The following is a 26206-nucleotide window of genomic DNA, read 5'->3' as shown; positions in this document are numbered from 1 at the left end:
TTGAAGTGATTTAAACAATTAGAAACCTCATTTTTTGGGCACAAGCCCAAATATACGAAAATGCAAGCATCTGTGTTCTACAAACTCTCATCAAGCTTTACCTTCCTCTAAAAATAAATACCGAAACTAGAAATAAAGAAAGAGGGGAATTAAAAAGATAAAATTGCGCAATCTCGTCAGCTTCCGGTGACTTCCGCTCTTCCGCATGCAGTGGCTCATACATATTTATTCCCCTCCAATGGCCTCAGAAACTCAAGCCCACTGCATAGTCCTTCCCATGGAGACTAGAGGGAATTAATACCGTGAGCCTAGTTAAGGATGATTTTTCAACCAGGGGAGACGCCTAGACTCCGCAATTTTATCGCAACTGCAGTATTGAAATCTATCCAGAGTTCATACCGGAAATATCAAACCAGTTGTGAATGTTTTTTATGATCCGAGTGAGAAAATGGCATTTTTTGCACGCCTCGCGCGCAAAGAACCGTCTTGTTCTCACCAGTATTAAAAAATATACAATATATATGAAAAAAATGTACTTCCTAACGAGAGTGATTACAGACCTCGACTTCGGCTCGGCGTGTCAACTTCACACTCGTCGAAAACCCCCGATGCACTCGACGCAAAATATACTATTTAGGCACAGAATAAGTGGGAAAAAAAAATGAAAAAAAAAAAAATTCTAAGAATTAGAATTTAGAGAGAAAAAATTTCCGCTTCATCCAGCCGGGAAACGAACCCGGGTCTCCCAGATACGCGCCGGGCACTCTTACCGACTAAGCTACCGGGAACCACAGAAATTCACTCTCAAATTCACCTCAAACACCGCCTAACCTCCTTTAGGCATTAAAGAATTCCAAGAGAATTAGAATTTGCGTAAAGGGAAATTTTACGCACGCGTCTGTAAAATCTCACTTTTCCTACATTGTGATGAAAAAGATGGTTCGAGACTCGTGGGAAAAGTGTTCTTTGATCCTTGCGAGGGTAGTACTCGTCTTCGACGAGTGCGTAAAAGTGTTTTTCAACACGTGGGAGCGTTACACACCTCCCGCGTCTTAAAAACACTTTTACGCACTCGTATCAAAATATACTAATTTTTCACTTGCATCGTAATATAGTCTTTTTGTCACTAGGCGCGATAAACAGCGATTCAACCGAGTGAAGTAAAGTTAAAATTGCGGTTTTCGGGCCCAATGACAAAATAGTATATTTCGTTACGAGTGCGGAAAAGAGTTTTTTGCACTCGTAACGAGCCTTCGGCTCGTGCTATAAATCTCCCACGAGCCAAAAGACACTTTTCCCACGAGTATCGAATGATAGTTTTCATCACAATGTGTGGAAAAGGGACGTTTTAGGCACGCGAAGCGTCCCTTCCTCCAAAATTTCCAGCAATTGAACCGTAATTTCTCCACCCAAAGAATTCTCCGCGAACCGATGAGAGCAATGTGATCAATGACTCCCGCCAGAATATTCATATCTACAATCCCCCGCACAAAAGAAAATAATGCAAACTCAAATGGTCAATACCTACCCAGTAATTCCCCATATCACCCATCTACACTAGGAATTCCTCACAACCGTGCGCAGTAAACCCCCGACTCAAAAAATGGCTGATACCGGAACTGCAGCCCCATTGGCCGGAGCGAAAAACACCCGCTGCCATGCCGCCATCTACAACAAAATCCCCATCGCGCATATACAGAGTGGCCGGTGTAGTCGCCGAGAGTTGAGCTCCGGGCTCCGTTCTGTGATCTTCGGAAACTCGAGAGTGTCACAATAATCGTGTTGTTCAAATATTTGGATTTCTCACTGAAAACAAGCAAAGGTGAGTGTCATCCCCCCAATTACCCGATAAAGGCCCTATAATTGGCGCCAATTGTCGTCGTGCAACTGCAATATTGCGAGTGAAAACAAATAAGGATCCTCGAATCCTGAATGAACGGCCCGTGCACTAGGATCGAGAGTAAAGAAAACATTCCGCAATTCTGCGATTCGATTATTGCACCACTGGGGCAATTCAGGGTCGGCAATTCCGCGCATTTTTTATTTATTTCCCTGTGACCGAGTATTTTGCCATACGAAGACGCTCTCCGCATCTTACTCTCGCGTACGATGCATCGGGAATAGTCGCGGTGGTGGGGATAGGATCATCCCAGGGGTAATCCGTAACAACAAGCTACACACAAGCCCTCTCCGTTGAGCGCCGCTCCCTCGAGAAGGACAGAGCGCGGTGGCGCTCGGTGTTGCTATTCTATCTCACTCTTTTCTTTCACATGAACACTGTACACTTCGACATGGGGGGGATCGATATACATGGGTGGTATACACGTATACGGAAAAATGTTATCTGTACAGCAAGGAATTTTCACTATTTCTTTTTATGGTCTCGTGACACTGGATATTATGAGCAATGCGAGACTACTGTCATCATCTTACCAACACCCTCTCTCGTGGGGGCGGAATGAGGGTTGTCATTTTCTACGGGTAGCAATTTTAGGGGTTTTGTCTTGTTTTCTTTGCGTTTGGCTCGTGCAGGCTTTTACTTGTGGAATTATGCCTCGGGAATTGAATATTCATAATTATAATGGATATTCTTGCGTTTTTATGGGGCTAATGTTGACGGTTCGTCGATAATTTTTTGACGAATTGAAGCTCGAGAATGACGGGGTGAAATTTCGAAATTTTGTTTTCATTTTAAAGGTTTTTTTTTTAACTTTGAAGTGAGTCCTCGCTCGTACAAATCGCACTGTTTGGTCAGGAGTTATTGACGATTTGACAGGGGAGGGTGGGGCAATATGGATATTTGGGGTGAAAAGTACATGCAAAAAATTTGCGAAAGAATTCAATTCGGCGATTAGTTTTTTAATTTTTTAATTTTTTCCGTAATCGGTTGCCCCACGATAGCTGAAAAAATCATCTGAATTGATTGAATGAGGGCTTAACAAAATTGTTTGGATGTCCCTTTGACCGAATTTGAAGATGAAGGCGATAGCAATAAACGTTATTTTGATTTATTCGAAAATTTTGAATTTTTCATGAATTTCAAATTCATTCAAGTATGTGTGAATAATATTTTCTATTAACATTTTATAGAACTCTGAATAAGACAATCGGTTGTTGTAAAGAAGAAAAGATATAATAACAATAATCATGCTGATAACATTCAACTAATTTAAAAATTTGACAAAATTAGGTGAAACGAAATCTTATTCAATTTGATAACATTAAATAAACAATGAATTCTACATGGTAGAAGGAAATGCCGTGCAAAATAATCATTCCGAAGCATATTGCTAATTTATTAGCAAAAATAATTATACTATCATACAATTCAAGAGCAGTTTTCCACTTATTTTTGTTCAATTTGAAAATCACAGTCATCACTAGTGTCTCAGAAATTCAATAATATTGTTAAAACATAAAAAATTGCACCTCCTACGACGCAGTCTAATGACAATGTGTCCATTTAGTGAAGCGGTAAAGCGAGTTAAGTCGATTGTGACGATTGGCCAGTTTTTGACGAATATCTCGGAATCTAAAAGAGATAGAAAAATTTTTGTCATAACCTTTTTTGTAGAGTCAACTGAGGGTTATAAAAAAGGTCATGAGAAAAATTTTCTTATCTCTCTTAGATTCCGAGATATTCATAAAAAAACTGGCCAAAAGTCAAAATCTACTTAACCCGTTTTACCGCTTCGCTACTGAAATGAAGTCGGAGCAATAGATTAGATCCAATTCAACTCATTATTTAAATCTGCTGTCCACATTGCCCCACCCTCCCCTACTCCTCTTCGTCCTGGTCTCAATTATTTCCGAAAAACGTCGAACATCGATTTTACTGGAATAGTGAATCGCGCTGTGCAGCAGTCGCATGTCTAGGAGTATTTTTTCTCTTATCAATTTGTGAATCGATACGATAGTCTAACGACCTTGCTCCTACAATTTTGTCTGGTGCTTTTGTTATTGATTCTCGGTGAATGGGTTGACTGGCCTCATTGATAAACAAATTTCATCGAGGAGTCATTGACGCTGGCTCTATCGCATCGCATCGAACGAGTTGGGTAAAAATAAATGGCCATTTGTTTTGGGCTCTTTCGAACATTGTGTCTCGTTCCTGTACAGCAGGGTAATTCGAGTCTTGCGTTTGCGTGCTACGGGGTGGAGAGGCTCTCTCGGTTTTTCTCTATTGGCATGAACCGCCTCAATGCACCCTTATTTCACTTTTGAGTAGAATATTCCACCTCTTTTGTAAGCACTACATTGCCTATTTCCGGGTATTAAATTTTTCAACGGCATGGCCGATGCAAATTTCAAATCCAATAGACAACGTTTCTGGAACACTGGAGATAGAGGAGATAAAATGAGAAAAGTTATTTTTATGGGCGAGGAGGGGTATTCAACTTCACGGGGAGAGGGAACAATTCAACGAGTTTTGTCTTGCTGATTTATTTTTGATGCATCCATTCGATATTTCGGAGGTAAAAAATTGGATAAATCGGGGTTCGATGCTTGAGATATTTTTGGCGGAGACGAATGGGTTGAGATAAGAAATAAAAAGGGGGGCAAGGTACGATTTGCTTGGGGAATCAGGCCAAGAGATCGGGAAAAAATGTGCTGAGAGTTGAGTTTAAAAATGGGAAAAACTTGTCGGAGAGGAGTCCGATGTTTCACGGAAATGTCCGAGTTTGAGATGAAGGGAATCTCTCATCATTAACTGGATTGTTGTGTTATTTTATTCATTGAATTGAACGATGGAGTGGGGGCATTTTGTGGGAAATAATGGATACGTATTTTTTTGGGTGAATAATAACGGAAAATCGAGGGGTTATGACCAATGGATTCTGTATCACGATGTCTATAACTATAAAATGCTGATCATGAAGTAGTCATTGAAATGAATAAAAATGTCTGTTGTTCTTCAAAATGGGAAGAACTTGATGGAGAGGATTCTGATATTCCAGGGAGATAGTCAACTCTGAGATGAAGAGGTTCCCTTCATCGTCAACTGTATTGTTGCGTGACTTTATTCATTAAATTGAACGATGGAATACGGAAATTTTATGCGAAGTAATAGATACGTATTTTCTTTACGCTAAAAGATATTGGGAAAATCGAGGAGACATCTATATTAAAATATCTGTAACTATAAATTAGTGATCGTGAATTAGTTATTGAAAGTAAGTTTGTGTTACTCTTCATTCGATTGTTGGATACAGCAATGAAAGAAAATCATGTAGAATTCATCTCAAATTGATCAAGGAGATGGGAAACGCGCATGGAGGTCAGTCTTTCATTCTCCCCACATTGGTAGGATCCATTCACAGTTGAGAAACCAATTCTGTTAAGTGTTTCAAAGTCCATTTGTTAATGGTTGACAGGTAACTCATGTAGGGAAACTACTGCTTAGAATTAGCTGAAAGTTTCTTTGCGATAATTCATGATTTTTTAACTCATTACAGATATTTATTGAATTTCAATTGGACTTATTTTATATCTCCGCTATTTCTTAATCGATTCTAATGGAAAATTCGACAGCAATTCCACGCGTTTTTTATTTAAATATTCAATAGAATTTCATTCCTCTGTATAATTTATTGCGTTGAGATTTTTTGTAAAGAAATTCTTCAGGTTAAATTTTCCAAATTTCTTTGTTTAACTTCCCGATAGAGTTATTGTAATCATTAAATTTTTCAATCGGAGAAGAAAAAAATGCAGTAAAAACATTCAAGTTTATCCCAATTCATTTCCACTGAAAATATTCCAATAGAATAAGTTATATAGAAAGATAAAAATTGGGAACTGTCACTCGTCAGACCTTGTGACGTCATTAGCCTTTGAAATATCAAAATTTATAAAATTCCCCATTTTCTGCAAAACGTTATATAGATCTACTTCTTAGTCATGATCTTAGAATAATTTTCACCTTGAAAAAATCCTATTGTGATAAATCTTGAGGATCCAGGGAAGAAATTTCTGTCCACATATGGCCGTCAAATCTATTTGTTCCGGAGAACTAATAGAACTAATTGAATTTTCCGGGGTAAATTTTCCGATCATAACGTCACAAAATCTGAGTGAAATAATGAAATAATGAATTCACCTTGTGACGTCATTACCCCTTAAAATATTGAAATTCATAAAATTCCCCATTTGCTGCAAAACGTTATTGAATAGATCAACTTCTTACTCACGATTTTAAAATAATTTTCATCTCGAAAAAATCCTATTGTGATAAATCTTGAGGATACAGGGAAGAAATTGCTGTCCACATATGGCCATTAAATCTATTTATTCCGAAGAACTAATAGAACTAACTGAATTTTCCGATCATAACATCACAAAATCGAGTTAAATAATGAAATAATGAATTCACCTTGTGACGTCATTACCCTTTAAAATATTGAAATTCATAAAATTTCCCATTTGCTACAAAACGTTATTGAGTAGGTATACTTTTTACTCACGATCTTAAAATAATTTCCATCTCGAAAAAATCCTATTGTGATAAATCTTGAGGATGCAGGAAAGAAATTGCTGGGGTAGGAATCGGTATCCACATCTGGTCGTCACATCTATTTATTCCGAAGCACTGTTGGTTCCTGTTTGCCAGAGGGATTCGAGTATCCTTGTAAATGCTTCTGTCGAGGGACATCTGCTCAGCTGCTGTCACACAGCGGTTGTACGTTGTCCTGACTTTCTTTTGCATGCGGGTGAGGGGTGGGAAGGAGGGTAGGGGGCAAGAGACTGAGGGAAAAAGGAAGAGGCAGATGAACAGTAGTAGGAAATCTCCCCTTATTTTTCAGAATGATAAAGAGTAGATTGAAAAGAGAGTTAAGGGAGTGGAATAAATTGGAGTGGAAGATTCATTCATTGTTTTTCAATTAACCGTTCGCAAATTGAAACGGCGAAATGAATTCTTTCTTTCCATTAAATTTGACAGCGATTTCATTGGAATATCGATACTCCATTAACAATGGAGCCGGAGTGATTGTGTGGACATGTAATTTCCGGGGCTACAGTTCTCCAACATCTTCCTATTGGGTTTCTTTTGTACGTGGTGGGTATGACGTACGGGGAAACGATTCTATCAAATGGGGACCCACTGTCCTTTATGCCTCTGACATCGTTGCATACTACTTTACCCCGGTCTTTCAACTGCTCCGTGGAGTTATCTAATTGATAGGCACTCATTAAAATGTTTCTTTCATTCGAGTTACTACGTGCGTTGGCTCAAAGGCATTCCTGTTGGCACTTGATTTATCGCATTAACCTTTTTTTGAATTGCCCGCCGCATGTCGTGTGGCTCAGGGATCAATTGAATTAACACGAGTGAATCTGGAGATGGAATTAAGCTTTTTTTCACGATTCGGGAGGGATGAGGAATGATTTTTCGCTTCTTCCCTGAGGCATTGTTTTTATTGTTTGGGTTTTGTAGATAAAAAAAATTAATGCTACCGTTGGATTTCGGGGTATTCAAGTACTTTGACATTTTTTTACATTAAAATCCGTTTTAAAATGAGCAATGCAATGGCGTTGGCTCCCACACTCCTGAAAATTTTTTTAATTGAATCTTTCACTAGTGAAAATTGCGGTAATTTTATATTTTTGGTCACGATTCTGGAAACATAATTTTTAAATGAATTTTTTAAAAATTGTAAGAAATTAGATCTTTAAAATATTAACAGGAATGGAATTGGTACAGGAAATACTAAGGTTTCCGGCAAGTTTAATGAAGCTCATGCTTTATTTACAGAATGGGATTGATTAAGAATGAATAAATTTAACGAATAAATTTGTTTTTTATTTTAACTGATGGACAGAGTTATCTCCTTTAAGTTGGTAAAAATTTCAATCCACCAACCCGATTCGATTATTCAGAATAGTATATTTCGTAACGAGTGCAAAAAAGTGTTTTTTGGCGAGTGGGAGGTTTATATCACGAGCCGAAGGCGAGTGATATAATCCCACGAGCTAAAGAACATTTTTTCACGAGTTACGAACAATATTTTTCATCACAATGTGGCGGAAATTGGACTTTTAGGCACGCGGAGCGTGCCGAGAAGTTCACTTTTCGTCACAGCGTGATGAAAATAATAATATAGGCAATATCCACCGAATGCAGGCGTGAGCGTGAGTTTATATTGGGCTGGAAGTTTTAAACATGTGGATTATTCGCCTGGAAAAGTCAACGGAATTTCAAGTTTTTTCTGAAAATTCAAGTGAAATCCCAATTTTTTGGCGGCAGGAAAACGGAAATTTCACAATTTACATGAATTTTCGAGTGGAAATGGTTATTCACTGCCAAATTCCCTTGAATTTTCAGGGAATGCCTTCAAAATTCTTGGAAATTCAGGAATGTTCTTGAGTTTTCATCAATTTTCCCGCAATAATCAAACTGAAATTTACAGTTTCCACGGATTTTTCCATAGAAATATTACTTTAAATTTCAGTGGACATATTACTCGTCAGAAATTTCTAAGACCCTTACCGGAAATATCAGTGGAATTGTTTTACCAGTGCAATAGGTGAATTATCCATTTGAAAAAAAATCCCATAAGAGCCCGTACATGAGAATAAATTTGTTCATTTGATTTTGTCAAAGCTACTGGAACTAATTTTTCTCCAGCAAAAAAACTCGATTTTCAAAACAGTGAATAAACATCCTTAAAAGAGGATTTTTTTGCCAAAAGTAACACTGATTAGACACGAATGTTTAGCCGAATTCCTCGCGCAATTTGATTGACGAATTTTACAGTTGAAAATTTCCAAATCCATCATTTATCTCAATAAAAAAATCTAATAGTTTCTCCTGAATTTATTTATTCATTTCATGCATGGTTGAAACGGAAATGAACGAAAACTTTGAACTTAAAATTTGTGTCAGACAAAAAACAGCAACGAAAACTCGAACTTATCCAATAAGTTGATGAATTTTCTCGACGAATTCGCCGGCCCGATCCAATTTCCCCGCCTCATTGTCAATTGAATTCAATTGTTCCCCAAGAATCTCCCGTGACCTCTAATCGGAACTTTTCTCATCGTTCGATCTTGAATATTGAGTATGTCATTCGGTATGTATCCTGTGTGCCCCACAGTGTGACTCCCCGTCACATCGGGAGTCATCGTGTATGCCACAGTGAGACAGACAGTTGGAAAACCCTGAAGAGGAAGTGAGACGAAGCAACAACTTCCACCGATCGATTCCTGGGGCTCGTGGNTTGTCTTGCACTCAATACGCTAATAGATATTAGTTTTGTCAAGTTTTGTCGGCCTTTAATAATCTGCTAAATCATCTTCCAAGGGTGGAAACTCGGTCGAGCGTGAGAACCACTGCTTTCCTATTTTCGGCAAACGAATTTTCGGCTAGCTTCCACTCCATGCTCGTGGTTAACTCCCTGGGGTTTAGTTCTCCTTTATGCCACGCCTTGTGCCAGCACGGGCTTTTCCTATCCGTTATGACAAAAAAAATAACTTTTCCATATTATTAATCACGCAGTCTCTCATTTTAACTTTGCGGAAAATTTTTCGAATTAATTAGAATGGTCACGTTGGCGCAAGGTGTGCTCTTGAGCGAGGACAAAATGGGAGGATGAGGATTCATTGTACTCTTGATTTGTTTGAACTTCCGGTGAAAGGGCGCACCCTTGCAAACTTCTATGAAACGCTCTCTCATTTGATAGCGCAATGGGTCGACAGCTAAAGACCTGAACAACCAATCATGTTCTGGGATAATGGAAAATAATTCTCGTGGGATGAATTCAATTGTCCCCTGTTTTCGTCTCAAAGGATGGCAATAAATCCGCCAACATCCGAAAAAATGAAGTAATTTGTAATAAAAATATGAAGCTGAAACTAGCGAAAGATTCGACAGCAGAAGATTTGTCTTTGGCGAATCTAGGGGTGTACAAATGTTTTCAAGTTATGTACAAACTCTTTCGCTATTAAAAAACGTTTGTACAGATGATTATTTGATTCTCCTACACTTAAATACCCACTAAATTGAATTTTCCGCTGATGAATATTCTGCTAGTTTCAGCTTCACAATAAATATGCATTGTTTTTCCTTTTTCTCGTCGGCACGAGTACTTTAGCCTTTTTTTTCTTGAAATTTTTTTAAATATTTGTACACTTCTGAAATTGATTCTTCTTGTTCAATCGTGACGAAACATTGTCAGAATCTGAGGAAAAAAGTATGAAATCCACTTTTCGAGGGAGAGGCAGAATTGAATTTTTAACTTTTAAGACCTGAATAACAAATGTTCTTGGGTAATGGAAATTAATCCTCCTGGGATGAATCGAATTATCCCCTGTCTTCCCCTCGACGGATGAATAATAAATCCTCTGACTTTGAAATTTGTATTCACGTGTCCTCAAAAAATGAAGTCATTGCTAATGAAATTGCATTGTCTTCTTCCCACCAGTCATTCTATTTCCCTCGAAATTCTTCTCAATATGCGTAAACTTTTTTCGATGAGTTTATTTTTCAAACTTGGTAGATCTGAAGTTGATTTTTCTTCTTGAGCCGTTACGAAACATTGTAAAAATCTGAAGGAAAAATTATAAAATCTACTTTATGTGGAAAAAATGCAGAATTGCATTCTTAACTTTTAAGACTTGAATAACAAATGTTCTTGGGTAATGGAAATTAAGTCTCGTGAGATGAAGCGAAGAATTATTCCCTGTCTTGGCCTCGACCGATGACTAATAAATCCTCCAACATTAGAATTTTTATTCATTTAATTCCGAAAAATGAAGTCATTGTTAATAAAATCGCATTATTCATCTTCACGCAGTAATATATTCTTCACTCAATTTGCTCTTCATTTGTATTCGAACATTAGACCTTCCATTTCACCCGCATTTGGTCCTAACTTACCGAGCATTTTGCAATTATTTTATTATTTAAACGTTTAAAGTTCAAATTTGATTCTCCATTGACAGAAAAAAATAAGGGCTTCAATAATCATTTCCTTGGATAATATAAAATTATTCTTTTCAACTCAAATGTTTACTTCATAAATCCTCCAACACTCCTAAAGAAATTTTGGCTGAAATTTCCGATACACTTTTTGAAAATCTGTCGCATTTTAGTTCCACTGAAATTTTGAGGAATTTCGTCATTGAAAATTTAGAATTTCACGAAAAAATTAGTGAGAACTGTAAATTTCAGTTCAAGCATTAGCAGAAAATTAGTAGAAATCCAGATAATATTCATGGTTTCATTAAAAATCCAAATAGATTGAGGAATTCTCATTTCAATGCTGATCAAAATTTCAATATTTTTCCAACAGTAAACATTAAAATTTTCATCCATCCAGTCTCAAAAATGAAGGAATTCTTAATAAAATTGCATCATTCATCTCCTCATTCGCTATTTATTCGATCGCATGAGTAATAATTTTTTCAATGCACCGCACGCACCAGAAAATCTCCATCGGAATCTTCCACGTGTGCATTATTATTATCATTATAATGTTACCATCATCCGCATACTTGGGAACGGCCTTCGGCACATGATCTTGAGTGGCTTGCATCAATAATCCCCCTCATATTCTTTCTCACGCGTCGAGACGTGTGTTAGATGCAGTCTTGCAGTTGAACACCCGTCAGAATAAGTGAAAGTAGACCTCTCAATTTATCTACCAACCGTATTATCCCTCCATTTTCCAGGCACTCCGGGTTTCGGTTTAAAAAGTTTCAGTAGTTTTGAAGAAATGGGTATTGGGACACTTCTGTGGGCGAGACACCGGGATTTTCGTTGATTTATTCAGGGTATTTATTATAATACGGTCACAATGGCTACTAAACACTCTTAAGCTTCGTACGTGTTCGGATGTGTACGAAGAGCGTAGCTGGGATTACAGATCGTAAATATAAAGACTGACACGAGGGGCACGTATTGCTCACAGTGAATGGACCCCACTGGTCATTTACCTCCTATCGTTGATGATTTAATGAAAATTGTGTTTCATCCGATTGTTGACAATTATTCCTCATCCTGCTATCGAGTTAAATACTGTTAAAAATTTATATGTGGATTTGCTGATGGGAGAATCGAGCTTGGATGAAAGAATTTAAGGATATCCAAGTATTTTTTACAGTTTGGTATAGACCATACTATAAATTCACTCATTTTTAATCATCAAATTTGTCAATTGAATTGCGTGAGAAAAAGTTTAAGAAATGAATATTCAGTGTCATTCAAATTACATTTTGCGCAGAATTATGATTTTTTGTAGACATTCTTTGTTTATAAATTAATGATTGACATTGTTTAAACTTTAGGAAATCTTATTTTTTTAGACTTCAAATCGGTTTCTGGTAAAATTCGCAATGTCAATAAATTTATTACGATTTCGAATAAATGAGTTTTATGGTGGAAAATTGATTGTTTTTAACCCGATTTGTCATGGGGCGATAAAAGATTGTCGATGAATGTGACTCAATCACATGAGTTTATCGGGCCTAATGACCTAAAAAAATCGCGTATTATCAGGCCTAATGGCTTGAAAAAATTCAAGTTCGTGAGAATTTCGAATAGAATTCAAATACAATTGCAATAGATAACTATTTTGATTTCTAATCAATAACTGGGTTTTCGACAGATTATCGTACCGGGTCCAAGGCTTAGGTTTCCACTGAAAAAATAGATCGATATTCCTCACGCAAAACTGAATATTTATATCGAATTGTTCAAAAAATAGTAAACTTCTTCCTAATTTTATGCACAATATTGCGAGAATACTTGAAAAGCTTGACATGAATGTTGAATGGAAATCTGAAAATACCAGAAGTTGGAAATGTTTCATTCCCTCAGATCATTCCCTGCCTGAATTGATCAACAATTCAATCGATATTCCCGGTCTAGCACTGAATATCCCGTCAAATTGTTCATATAAAACATCCATTGTTCGAACACTTCAGCGTCAGCATGAAAATCTCTCTACACAAGACGCTCAACTCCTCCAGAAATTTCCCTTCACTCCGGGTCATTCTAAAAACCCATCACAGTTTTCAAACAAGCGAATGAAAGGAAAACAGTCGAATATTTTTCTTCAATATCGAGTGAGCTTTGTTGAAGCCCAATGATTTCCATTGGACAAGATATCCCCAGCGAATTCAGAAAATATTTTCCTTCCCCGCGCTATATTCGTCGCTATTAGACCGAGATTTTGATTTTTCTTATTCCCCCTCTGTCTGTATCCAGCAGTGGCGCTGCATTTGGTACAGTACTCAGCTGCGGTTACGTCCCACGAATGCATTTCTCGGAAGAACTCTCAAACAATCATAACGGAAGCAAACGAACCCTCGTATCACACACACAGCCAGAGGTTTTGTAACTGAAAGAAAAGTTGAAAGAACCAGAGTTACGTTTGTGGTCGTTAAAAAGCACGAACTTTCCCAGTTTCAGACTCTTTTTTTTTCAACTGTTGAAACATACGGCACACGTATCAACATACTACACAACTCTGCACTCTACGCTTCCCCTTCCTTTCAGCCCCTCTCCCTCCACCCTCTTTTTAATCTGTCAGTCTCGAATTGTCTGATGAATGTTTATCATTTCAGAACTTGGAGCATGTCTTGACAAGCACGAGAGAGGGCTTTAAAACTGGAGTCAGAGAAGTGCAAGGGTTCATCACTATGGCGATTGGTCAACAACTTCCGGAACAGTACACAGTACCACCACTGGCTAAGATATTTCACAGTTTACCACATCTCAACGTATCTCTCCACTCTGTCAACAACACATTCAATCCACGCTCGGAGATTTATCTCGAGGTAAATTGTAAATAATTTAACGAGTACTGTAATACAGTAGAGGCTTCGTATAAGATACCTTAGAGACAGTAGGAGAGTGGAATTCCAGGAACCCCTATGCCCCCACCACGCGCCCCCGTAGAGAGGAGAAAAATAGGGTTCAGCGGGTTTGAAATAAGATACCTCGCTCGTTGCGCCCGAATTTAATGAAATTTTCATTTTTACTGAATGAATATCGATAACTAATCAATTTACATTTGTTTAATGTCTTGAATTTGTATCGCACGTGTTCCCTTTTCTCTCTAAACATAACCCCGCGTGATAGAATGGCAGCTGATGTTGGGGGATTGTTGGTAGACTCGAGAATAATCACAGACGAAACTTTACGATTTTTCGATGGGAAAAGTGAAAACAAAATGGATGTATATTTCCATTACTTGAAAAAAGTGGTGTGACCCTCCCTTAAGGTCATTAGACCCTAATGATCACTTCGTTTGTCCCTTCCGTTTGACCCTTAACACCGTTTGATCCTTATAACTACTCTCTTCCCGTTGAAAAATGACCGGGGCCATAGGTATCTTATAAGAAGCCCACGGAACATAAACATTCGAGAGGCGATAAAAGTGCCGAGAGTGGGGATAGGCCTCGAGCGCTCGGAGCGCGAGGTACCTTATAGAGAGGTATCTTATACGAAGCCTCTACTGTGTAAACATTTTTATTCATCCAGAACAGAAAACGGGAGTCACTTGGAGGGGAGTAGGCCAGTATTTTCAGTCAAATTTTGGGGAACGAAATATCATTTGAGAATTCATCTGCGTAGTCTGATGTATTTTAATCAGATCGTCAAGTCGTGGGGGCTCTTTTTATTGTATCTATAACAGGAGTGGGACGTAGACACGAATAGTATGGAGAAACGATGGGATGAAGAGCAGATGGACGAAAATATTAGCCATGAGTCGGCGGTAAACAGGAAAGTTGAAGTAGTTTTTCTATTTTTTCTGCTTTGTTGGATCTGTTGTGAGACGATTGAGGTGTTTTAAGCTGTTAGTAAATATTTAAGGGACTTAAAAAGAATAGAACAGCTTCTGTTTCAGGAAAATTCTTGAAATAATTGATAAAATATAATTTTAGCTGGCTGAAGGCCCTCGGGCGATAGCCAGTTGCAAGTTCTCGGACTTGCAACGAATTCCGTTGAAAATAAAATAAATAAAATAATATAATTTTAGAAGATTACGACCTTTCTCATAATTCATTTATAAAGAATGGAATATTCACTCTGAAAATCGTGTTTTTGAAATCACAATAAATTCGTCATATTGAAATTTTTATTAGAAATCGGTTTTTATTGTTTGTTCGTAAGAAGGAAATGTTAAACAAAAGTAATTTTTGGAAAATGCAATTTGAAGAACACTACAATGCATTAATTTTTTCAAATGCAACTCGATGAATTTTCTGATTAAAAATCTCATCTTGAAAATCCTCAAAGTTGAATCAAAAGTTATTATCATAAAGTTATTATCCCATTCAGCCTATAATACGAAAAAAATTCATTTCACTGAATTAATCATTTCCCCACTGGACAATTTACCTCATGCCTCCCTTGAATTCTCCCTGAAAAATAAAAAAAGGCGACTTGTGGTATTTGCAGCCCCAGTATCTCATCTCTCTTAAAAATACTAGTCTCTTTCCCAGTCAAGTTAAAACTTTCTGCAAACAATTTGCGGTGGAATAAGAAGAGCTGGGCCATAGGGTCAGTAATATTAAAACTAAAAAAAATCCCTCACGACAATTATAATGCATTAATTTCGTCAAATGTTCTTCACGAAGTTCAATCGCCGAATTTTCTGATTAAAAATCTCATCTTGGATATCCTTAAAGTTTAATTGAACTCATAGTTATTATCTCATTCAACCCACAGTACAAAAATCTTTAATTCCACACAATTAATTATTACTCTGCAGGACAATTTACCCCATGCCACCCTCGAATTCTCCCTGAAAAATAAATAAAAAAGACGACTTGTGGCATTTGCAGCCCCATTATCTCATCCCTCTTAAAAAGACTAAAGTCTCCTTCCCAGACAAATTAAAACCTTCTTTAAACAATTTGCGGTGGAATAATGAGAGCTAGGTCATGGGGCCAGTAATATTAAAACTTCACCTAAAAAAGTAAAAAAATCACTGGAAGAAAGGAAATAAAACACCGCTGTATGGGAATGAATCTAGGCCGCATGGAACTACTAAAACTGTGAGGCACAATACGAGGCGAATCTCAACAATGAACAAAGAGCCCAACCGGTGCGGCATAATGTGCCTCGGGGAGTGTATTCTGGGGGTCTCATGGTTTATACGTTTATTTCCATTTCTTGCCTTAGCAACTGGGTAGTTTCGATGAAAATAACGTTCCTCGGCGTGGACGTTGACTGGTCTTCGCACATGGGTCGACAATGGGGTAATATCAGGGCGTAAAGACTCAAGGAGCGATGAAGGGGATGTTTTTAAGTGCCCTAGAGCTGAGACTGAGGAGTCTAGTCTCTAACGCGAGAGAACAAAGGGCGAAATAATGGAGATATATTTTTTTTAATCCGCTCGACAATAGATAACGATTAGATTAAACTCGAGTTCGTGAGTGAGGATGACCGATAAATGAAGCCAAGTGGAGCATTGCGGTTGACATTCACCAAGGCTGCGATTGGGACGGGAAGATTTACATTGTATCATTCAATTTTCAGTCTCGTACGCGGGGAAGAAATTCCAGAAATAGTATTTTTCTTTACTTGGGTGTAAAATGCATTTTGAACACATTGAGATGAACAATAGGGCTCGGCGCTCGTGGAAAAGTGTTCTTTGAGCCTTGGGAGAGTACCCTGAGGAGACAAGAGTTTTTTGTGACGTACGTCTTTACTTGCATCAAGAAATTCATGTCTACACAATTACCAAGCGCACAATATCTCACACTAAGAAAAAAAATTTTACGCCGAGAAATTTTATACTTGTCCGCAAGATGAGGGCAATTGATTTGTATTCAGGAAACGAGTTCTCAAATCAATTCAAGTGGTTTTTGCATTAAAACTTTTTAGAACTGAGGCGAAAAAATTATTAGATGATTTCATTCAATTTTACTTGGTTTGAGAATCTGCAGTGATTTTCATTTTTACGAGTTTGGGGAAGGGCCAATGCCAATCCCCAGACGATGAAAAGTGAAAAGTAGTGCGGATAAATTACTGCGCTGGGAAGGTAAAGTGGATTTATTTTGACGGGTCCAGAAAAAATCACGTGTCAGCACCGGAATTTTTGCTACGTGCTACAGGAAATTTTATCGGTAGGCCGCCAAAATAGCCAACACACCCAAAATCTGATAATCCACCCAACTTGGAAAATTCCCTTGATCTATTTTTTCCGTGGTCTATTTTTCCGGGATTTCTAATTAAAAAGGTTTTCATTTGGACAAAGCAAAACATCAATTTTGAAAATTTAAGCGATTTTTGAATATTTTCGACTAAATTAGTGAAACATAACAAGTAATTATCTACGTTTTGTGTAGCTGAGGGAAATTTCCCCGGAAATTTTTTTGACATTTCTCCTGAAATGACTCATCACCGAGATTAATGAATGTTTAATGAGAAGGAAAAGATTCACTGTTCACGCTTTGAGAATTTTGAAATGTTTCATAATCTCTAACGTAAACTGATGGAAAAGGGGGAGAAAGTATAAAGTAATTAGGAAAAGAAAGGAAGGTATAGCTAGAAGACAAACCTAATGATAAAAATTTTGATAACATCGTAAATGATCTCATATAACGGCGTTACTGTTCGCCCTTGAGCATTAATGGGCCCACTGCCCTCATTTATAATGTAATGTTATAATTATGTAATGAATCTAATACTCTTGTCACTGCGTATGTTAATCGCACTGACAATAAGATGCAAATTTACGTATTTCCCCAGGGCCATAGGGCGCTGCCTTTGGAAAGCACCTTATGTAGTGAATAAATAAATTTGACATAAGGCCCGAGAAATCGCGATTCTAATCTCGTTTCGCTCAATTAGATGACGGTTTTCAGGCCCGATGACATAAAATATTGTATATCACACCGCGATAAAAGTATGATTTGACTCCTGTGATTTTAATTGATTAATTGATTGATTGATTGATTTTAATTCGCGCCTCCGGCTCGGATTATAAAGCCACATTCGTCAGATAATACTTTTATCACCTAATGACATAATGTACAATTAAAAAACAAGTTGATATCGATTGATTGATTGATTTTGCACAAGTTGCGTACAAGGATTTTAATGGAAAAACAGAAGAACAGGAATATCTCGAAAAATTTCTATGGGATAACGGGGATATATATTTTGATTGATCTAGCTAGAGGACATCGAGACAAATATTTCGAAATAAAAAATCGAAATCGGTCTACTAGTTTTTAAGATATTCACGAAAAACTATTTATTTAAAAACGAATGGCGTTTTGTAAGAACCATGTCTGTCAGAATAAGGATTACGAGGGACAGAATAAGGGTTCTGAGGGTCCAAATAAGAGTCACAAGGGACGGAATAAGGGTCACGAGGGTTAGATTAAAGATCATGTGGGTCATATGGGGGTTGGCGAGCGGAGCGAGCGAGGGACATAGTCCCCTAGTCATATGTAAAATCATATTTTCACTCTGGTTTACTGCTTTCCAACTATCCCACGATCCCCATCCCGAATAACTTGATAACCCAAAAATGAACGGCACAAATTTTAAAAACAATCTCCAACACTCGCACGATAATATCTCAAAATTCCAGAGCCTTGGAATCCTAGGAAGTCTCCCCGCCGCCTGGCTGATCCTAACCCTCCTGGTGCTGCTGGTGTATCTAGTGACACGATGCTGCGACCGAAAGCCTCGTCCACGAAGATCCATAACTCTGCTAAAATGTTCCCTAGCTATTCTCGCTATTCTCTGCTCCGGTGCAGTGGCAGTCGGCCTCTACGGCAATGACGATGTGCACAATGGAGTGGTGCACCTCCTCGACGCTGCCAAGCAGGTTGACGCCAGTGTGATATCGGTGAAAAATCAGACCGACACAATTGAGACTATTCTCAAGAAGAAAATCGATCCAGGATTAACATCACTGAGGGATGATTTTGATGCACCAGTCAGCAACAAAACAGCTGTCAGTTATTTACTCAAGGTCTGGGGATACATGGCGCAGAATACGACTATTGCTATTAATCGAACTTATGAGATAAGAAAACCACTGAGTGGTATAAGTATAACGAGGGAGATCAATCTGGGTGAGAAGATTGAATTATTCAGGTGGCCTATTACAATGGCTGTACTCAGCACACTTCTCGTACTCTGCGTGGTTCTGCTGGTCGGAGTCGCGCGACACTCAAGATGCGCACTCATAACATTCTCGGTTTTTGGCCTGTTTGCGGTTATTGTCTCGTGGTTAATGGCATCACTCTATCTTGCGACCTCAGTTGCACTCGGTGATTTATGCATTTCGCCAGACGGTTATTTAACTAGAACAGTGCCGTCTACACTTGCTGCTGAGGTACTCAATTATTACACACACTGCGAGAGCACGCGAAATAATCCATTCACCCAGAGACTCAGGGAGGGACAGCTTGCTGCTGGCAATATGAGGGCTAGTCTCAATATTGTGCAGAGCATTGCTCTGGATTTGTTCAAGGATCAGAAGGCTAATCTTGCACCTAAACTCAATAGTCTCAAGAGTGAGGTCAATGTTGTGGATAAACTCATGTCGGGATTGACTACGCTGCTTGATTGCAAACCACTTCATAAGCATTATGTTCATGCTGCTAAGAGCCTTTGTCATTTGGGATTGTATGGGCTCACTTTTATGCTGTTGGCTAGTCTTGCTGCTGGATTGTTCTTCACGGTTCTTGTCTGGATGGACTCGCATACATGGATTTACATCAGAAAACGGTGAGATGAGATTATTTATTTTAGTGGTTATTTTATTAGGAATTTTCTTAGATGATTTTATTTGTTTTATTATATTTTTGTATATTGATGTTATCAATATTTAATCGGGTGGACAAGGTTTTATGAAAGATATTCCCCGAGTGGAAATTCTGTTCAGGTCTTGATCAGAAACTGATCAAGTCCAATCCGAAATTCTGATCAGGCGTGTTACGCCTCTGCCTTAGGTTTTTCCACTAGTGTTGGTCGAATTAGGGAAGATTCAGAAACTTGGCTAGAGTCTTCAGGTGCAAAAGTAAATTGTTTACAAAGAATAGTTCAAAATCTTCCCCTGAATTCATGGATTATTGAGACTATTCGATAATTAATCAGATGTCGAGATCAATATTTGGTGGAATGCCGAAGTCTCGACACAAAATGTTTATTGACATTTTGTTCTGAAACCAACCGTTAAAAAGGTGAATCCACAGCTATAAAATTGTAAAAACTCCCTTTTTTAGGGAAAAATTTAGACAAAAATTGTAAACAGTGTATTAACGTCAGCAATCAATCCATTCAAGTCTTTTCTGTTTGCAAAAAATGAGGAATTGAATCCATTGTTGAATAAACACTTCATGCACCTGCTCCAGTGATTTTAGTATAAACAGTCACTAAGAATGACAATTGCGCTTCAATTGAAGTTGCCGAGTAGTTTTGGTTGATGAAAATGCGTCAATTTCTTCCAATTGTTTCAGAAGGGATTATCATCAGGTCGACGAGCAGGATCCATTTCTACCACCATCGGCAGCATCCCAGGCGATTGCAGCAAGAACACTTCGTGGCCAAGGGTCGTACCCGCCTACAGCCCCTCCTCTTAATCAGAATGCTCATGGCACGAATAATACAATTAAGCAGCCTCTTCTGCTAACGCCGCCCCCGCCATCCTACGCTACTGCGACAGCTCGAGCACGCCAGCTGCACGAGAGCATGTTAAAGTTTGTGCATGTTTTATATTTTATTTTATTAATTCAATTATCGAGTTATTTTCAGCAGTCGAGTGGAGAAGGATAACGAGGGCTTGGGTCCTTGTTGAGTTTTCCAGAAATATCTTTGAATCCAAGAGAAAAACACTAGAAAAATTTGTCCTGAAATTTCAATTTAAAAAATTGATTTTTTTAATCACTAATTCAGCTAATTTGGGAAATATTCAATGAAAATATGATTTTCAGATCAACTTCTGTCCTGTATTGCTAATTGGTCCAGCATTCCATTCAAAACATTCTACATTTGAAATAAAAAATTAAATTTTGTTGGATTTTTTAAATAAATCAAAGATTTTGTGAACGATTTCACCTCATGTTCACCTCAATCTTTGGATCTAACACAAAAATTTAAGGAATGGAGCATAATTTATCGAATGATTTTTTTGTGATAAAAATTCGCAACGATTTTCACAGAAATGTCGTTATCTCTTTTTGATTCACACATATTTCGCAAAAATCAACTGAAAGATTGTTGTCCTGTCCCACTTAACTATTGAATTGATTCATTTTCGGCGATTCAATTGGTCTAATTATTGTTTCGAAGTTACTGAATATTTCGTGGTGATTTGAGCTTCAGATATTTTATTTGGATTTCGTTCGAGTTCTTTTGATTGTCGATTAGCCGCTGCCTGTCGCTATAGAGTTTAGTGGATCGTTTTTTCTCGATATTGTCAACTTCAGGATTCATGTTATCGTTAGATTGTTTTTGAGGATTTAGGTGATTTCTATTGAATGCAGCTGGCTCCAGATCACTGTTAGGAATAGGAATGTGCTTTTAGTGGATAGAGTGAACTAATTTTTATGATATTGGTGATGATGGTTTGATATTTTCTGGTTAAGTGGTGAAATGTAATAATTTTCAACGTTTTGTGTAGCTGATGACATTTTCCACGAAAAAGTTTTTTTACATTTCCCATTGAATCATTTGTCATTGAGATTAATAGATTTGTAATGACACGTGAAAAATTAACTGGTCACATTTTGAGAATTTTGGAATTTTTGATGACTGTTTATCTCAGATCCGAGTGATTTTAGGCTAAAATGTCATAAGATATTTTTTGTGACTGAGAAAATTCTCCACAAAGAGAAAGAGAAAGTCAAACCCTTTTTGAAATTGAGGAAATTTTTTTACTAACAAAAAAAGTCTTTTAGTATTTTTTCCGATCAATTGTTATGGAAAGAATTATGATATATTTGACGAGATGTGATGGTTCTGTCCTTTTCTGTTACGTTTCACCACTTCCATGTCTATTTACAATTATCAACTGGGGAAGAAGCAGAATGTTGTAACGTTTCTGGCATTGCGGTTTACAGAGGTGGGGGTGTTAACGGGAGTAGTGGACTCGGAGATCACAAGTCGTCTCAGCATAATCAGCAATCGGCGAGTGGACGAAATGAACACCGTTCTGGACACGGAGATCAACCTGGTCAGTACGCAACTCTGAGCAAGCAGTGTAAAACACTTGAGTCAAGTGATTTTTACTGAGGGCACGCCCCCTCGGAGCCTGGTGAGCAACGCAATAATAAACCCCTTTAATTTATATGAGAAATCATGCAGCTAGAAGTCGAGTTCACTGGGAACTGACGAAAAACGTTGTTTATGAAAATCTTTTATGAAAAACGAGATGAAAGATTTTCAAATAAAATATTTTTATGAAAATCTTATAGGAATGGACCTGGATAATGGAGGGTGGGGCAAAATAGACACTTTTAACATTTTTTTAAATGTTCATAACTCAGAAATCAACTTTTCAATTGAGCTCAGTCGTTCAACACAAATAGAAAAAAAGTTTACCTTTCATTAAAAAAATCCCATTTCATTAACAATTCAACATGTCATTAACATCTCAAAAAACTCAAAAGTGTCTGTTTTACCCCACTTACCCCTAAATCAATCTAGGGATATCCAGGTACTTTGGTAATTTTTTTTTATTAAAACATATTATCCTAGATTATCGAACATTTTGCAACGATTCTATTCTTTAAACTTCGAAGGATCGAATTTAGTTCTCCATGCTAAACTGTTAGGAAACCTAGAAAATTAGATAGTCTACTTTTTGACGAGGACTTTTTTCACAAATAATTTATAAAAAATCGAATTTTCACCCTGAAAGTCATCTCAGAACCGTAAAAAATTCGTTCACCTCCAGAAAGTCTGAACAATCTCCATTATTCATTCATAAGACGAAAAAGTTTGAAAAAATTTGTTTTAACTTGCAAAAATGGTAAAAAATTTCTCAACTCATTGCAAAGTTGAATTCGCATGATGTCGATTATTCCTAAATATTTTCGAATCTCTCCCACAAAATTCTATTGACAAATTGATGGTTGAAAACCTCCAAATTTGCAGTGATGATCCACGAAAAAATTCAAAACAAGACATCAGTAAAGTAAGATTCATAAAAAAAGATCATCAAAAATTGCTTCATCCCCTTTAAAAAAATCCTTAATTAGTTTCATCACATTGTCTTCTTCTCTCTGCCCTCCAGGAAGGGAGCCACCCTGGACCCCCAGCGTTGCATCCTTCACAGGCACCATGTCTCACAATTCTCACGAGCCCGCTCACCTCGCGACATTTCAAGACTCCCGCAAAACTCAAACCCTTGATCCAAAGAATCTTGCTAATTTAAAAAGAGGACCAACACCAGCGTGGAATCAGAATCGTCCATTGCCCCCAAACCCGACGAATCAACACAGCCAGCCAACCTGGGAGTTCGAATCGCGATCTCAATCGAACATGAATCAATTTCGCTCCCTCGTTCGCAACAAAGCGCCAAACATAAGAATTCAGGATCAGATGCAGGACCAAGTGAGAACTCTGGACCGTAACTTCTCGTGCAATCAGTTCAACGGAACAGCTCAGAACAACGTTGTACCGAATATGTATGGGACGTACAATCGTGCAAGATCGAGACAGGAGAAAGCATCTGCAATACCTACGCTCAGCCAGGTGCAGGGCAGTGATCCCAATCTCTACGCTGTTACGGAATTGTAAGAGAAGTGGAACTCAATCCAGTCATCAGGTAACTGATAACTCATAGATTACGATGAAAGAGTTAAACCAAAGCGAGTAATGTGGAGGATAATCAAGACCTAATAACGAGACTAAGACGAAGATAAATGAGGGGGCTAAAACCCATTGCACATGGAAAATAAATTTAGAAAACCAAACAAAAACAAGTGAATTTCCAATTCGATTATTAAATTTTCGCACAGAATCTCACGTGCAGGGTCAACTGGAGCTCAGTAAAATCTTTTCTTTTTTATATATTCAATGGTTTTTTTTCACATCGAAATGTACAAAAAACGAAAAAAACATTTAATGTGTATAAAACAAGTTTTTTTACTCGAAAAAAGGGAAAAGAAAGGAAATTTATCCTGGGGAGGATGAATCAAATTTGTAGTCTATGTACAAAACGATATTGGTGTCATCGTACACCCCAAGTTTTTTCATTACGATTTAAATGTGAGAGGGATACCAAAAGACACTTTTTTATATAATATATACATATATTTTACATTTTACGCGCAACGCGCAATTTGTAGTGAAAAACGGTTTTTTCTTATGATTATTTTTCTCATGTCTTCGAAAATATGGAACAAGGAAATAATGCACACAAATTAATTCATCGCCTAAGTAATGTATACCTATTATTACGAATTTAATCGGTATAACGGTGTTACCGATTTCATGTATTTATTGAATGTCAACGATCTGAGACCGGATATGCCCTTATTCACACGGCAGCGCGGAGAGTTTCCATGGATTATTGAATAATTCACGTATGAAAAAATTTAATAGATAAAACTAGCACTTTCTCAGAGAAATTCTATTGGAGTTCTATGGGAATTCTATTTTTTTCGCATATTCTATTACAAATTATACAACTTTGTCGTGCATTTTTGAATGGATGTTTTTTTTAGAAAAATGTTTATTAATGTTGATTTCTTGGGCATAAATTTCTTGGATTTCATTACGAAGAATGAACATCCATGGACTTTTTGCCATCGAATATTCTTTAAAAAATGACGCGATATGTTGCATAAATTCCAATCTAATTGGCGAAACAACTAACAGAATTATTTAATAGAATTCCAATATAATTCTTGAATGAAGTCCCAATTTTTTCACACGTGATTGAATAACAAGAAAAAAAAACGATAATTAAAGCCTATCATCGATTTATAAAAAAAAACTGCCACAGCTCAGGTGATCGCATTTATGTAAGTACAAATTGATACCACAATGACCCATGATTTTTCGGTTTGTTCACTTACGAAAAATTTCGTGGCAATTAAATGTGAAAATACCAAGAGCACAAGAGGAAAGATGAATATGAATATAACGTTAAAGAATACAAGCCTTTTTAATATATACATATATATGAATATAAATGGTTTGACGCGAGATCCAAAGATAGAGAGAATATGTTGAGGTAATTTGAGAAAAAAAAGTTCGAGATGTCAACTGACGATGTTTTTTTCCCCCCACAAAGGAACAAATAATTCAGTGGCGTTACCCCTTTGTAAATACGTAGAGACAAAAGTGTTAGATTATCTTAGAAGTGTAATGTGTGATAATTTTAATCATTCAGTGTTCTTTCACGTAAAAAAAAATATGAGAGAGTCGTTAATGGGTCTGAGAGGCTTGTTAATACTCTCAGGCAGGATGTAATTAACTAATTAGTGACGAGTCCTCGGAATCACGGTTTAGTCTCGTGATGAAGGACTGACAGTGCCATTCCACGAGCATTTATTTAATTCCCTTCATTTCCATGATTGATCATTCATTATCATTAATCCCTGTATCATTAATTTACCCCATCGAAGTATTCTGTCGATTTGTAATTTATGGAGTGTAAACTAAAGATTTTTAATTATGGAACGGAGTTTAAATAATTGCCAATCCGTAATCCGTAATTGATAAAGTGGCTCAATGAAAAACAGTTTTTTGTTCGCAAAATTTCTTTGCCGTTACATTTACACTACGCCATTCGTAACTTTTACTCCTATTAATTAATTGATTAACGATGAAGGAAAAAAGAGAATAAGAAAAATCTGTATTTAGTGTCAAGTTAAAGTGCGTGCGACTCTTTGTGTAATTGTTAAGAGAAGCCGGTAAATAATTAAAAGAATAAAAGCAATTTACGTTTGACAGATTAACTTCTAAACTAATAATAAGAAATAGTGCATTAATTGCAGATAAAAGAGAGAAAAAAACCATTAATAATACGAGAAAAATATCATCCTGAAGACTGCCGTAATGAAATACGCAAAACGGGAACAATAACAGTATTCTGTCGAGGTTGAATATTTGGCTCGTTTTTTTCCCCTTTTTTTATATTTATTTAATTGAGAATTTCATACTGTTTAAAATGCTCCTATTGTCATACAAATAGTGTAACGCAAGAATTTAATGAGAAATAAAAACGAAAAAGTGAGTGAAGAAATAAAGAGAGATGAATAAATCGAAACTGTGTGTTATTGA

At 37.2% G+C, this 26206-nt stretch overlaps 1 protein-coding gene across 1 annotated transcript; it reads left to right on the top strand.

The window, feature by feature from the left end:
• Positions 1–1720: 1720 nt before the first annotated feature.
• Positions 1721–26192, top strand: LOC107040807 (protein tweety). The gene is made up of 6 exons (XM_015261059.1): positions 1721–1822; positions 13564–13776; positions 18552–19699; positions 20431–20670; positions 22033–22190; positions 23208–26192. Exons 2-6 carry the CDS (start codon positions 13639–13641, stop codon positions 23711–23713), a joined length of 2190 nt encoding a protein of 729 aa, XP_015116545.1. The 5' UTR covers positions 1721–1822; positions 13564–13638; the 3' UTR covers positions 23714–26192.
• Positions 26193–26206: the final 14 nt, after the last annotated feature.

This window comes from Diachasma alloeum, unplaced genomic scaffold (assembly GCF_001412515.2).
Source record: "Diachasma alloeum isolate Michigan unplaced genomic scaffold, Dall2.0 Dall_scaffold_00343, whole genome shotgun sequence".
NCBI lineage: Eukaryota > Metazoa > Arthropoda > Insecta > Hymenoptera > Braconidae > Diachasma > Diachasma alloeum.
This window is presented reverse-complemented; position numbering and strand designations above follow the sequence as displayed.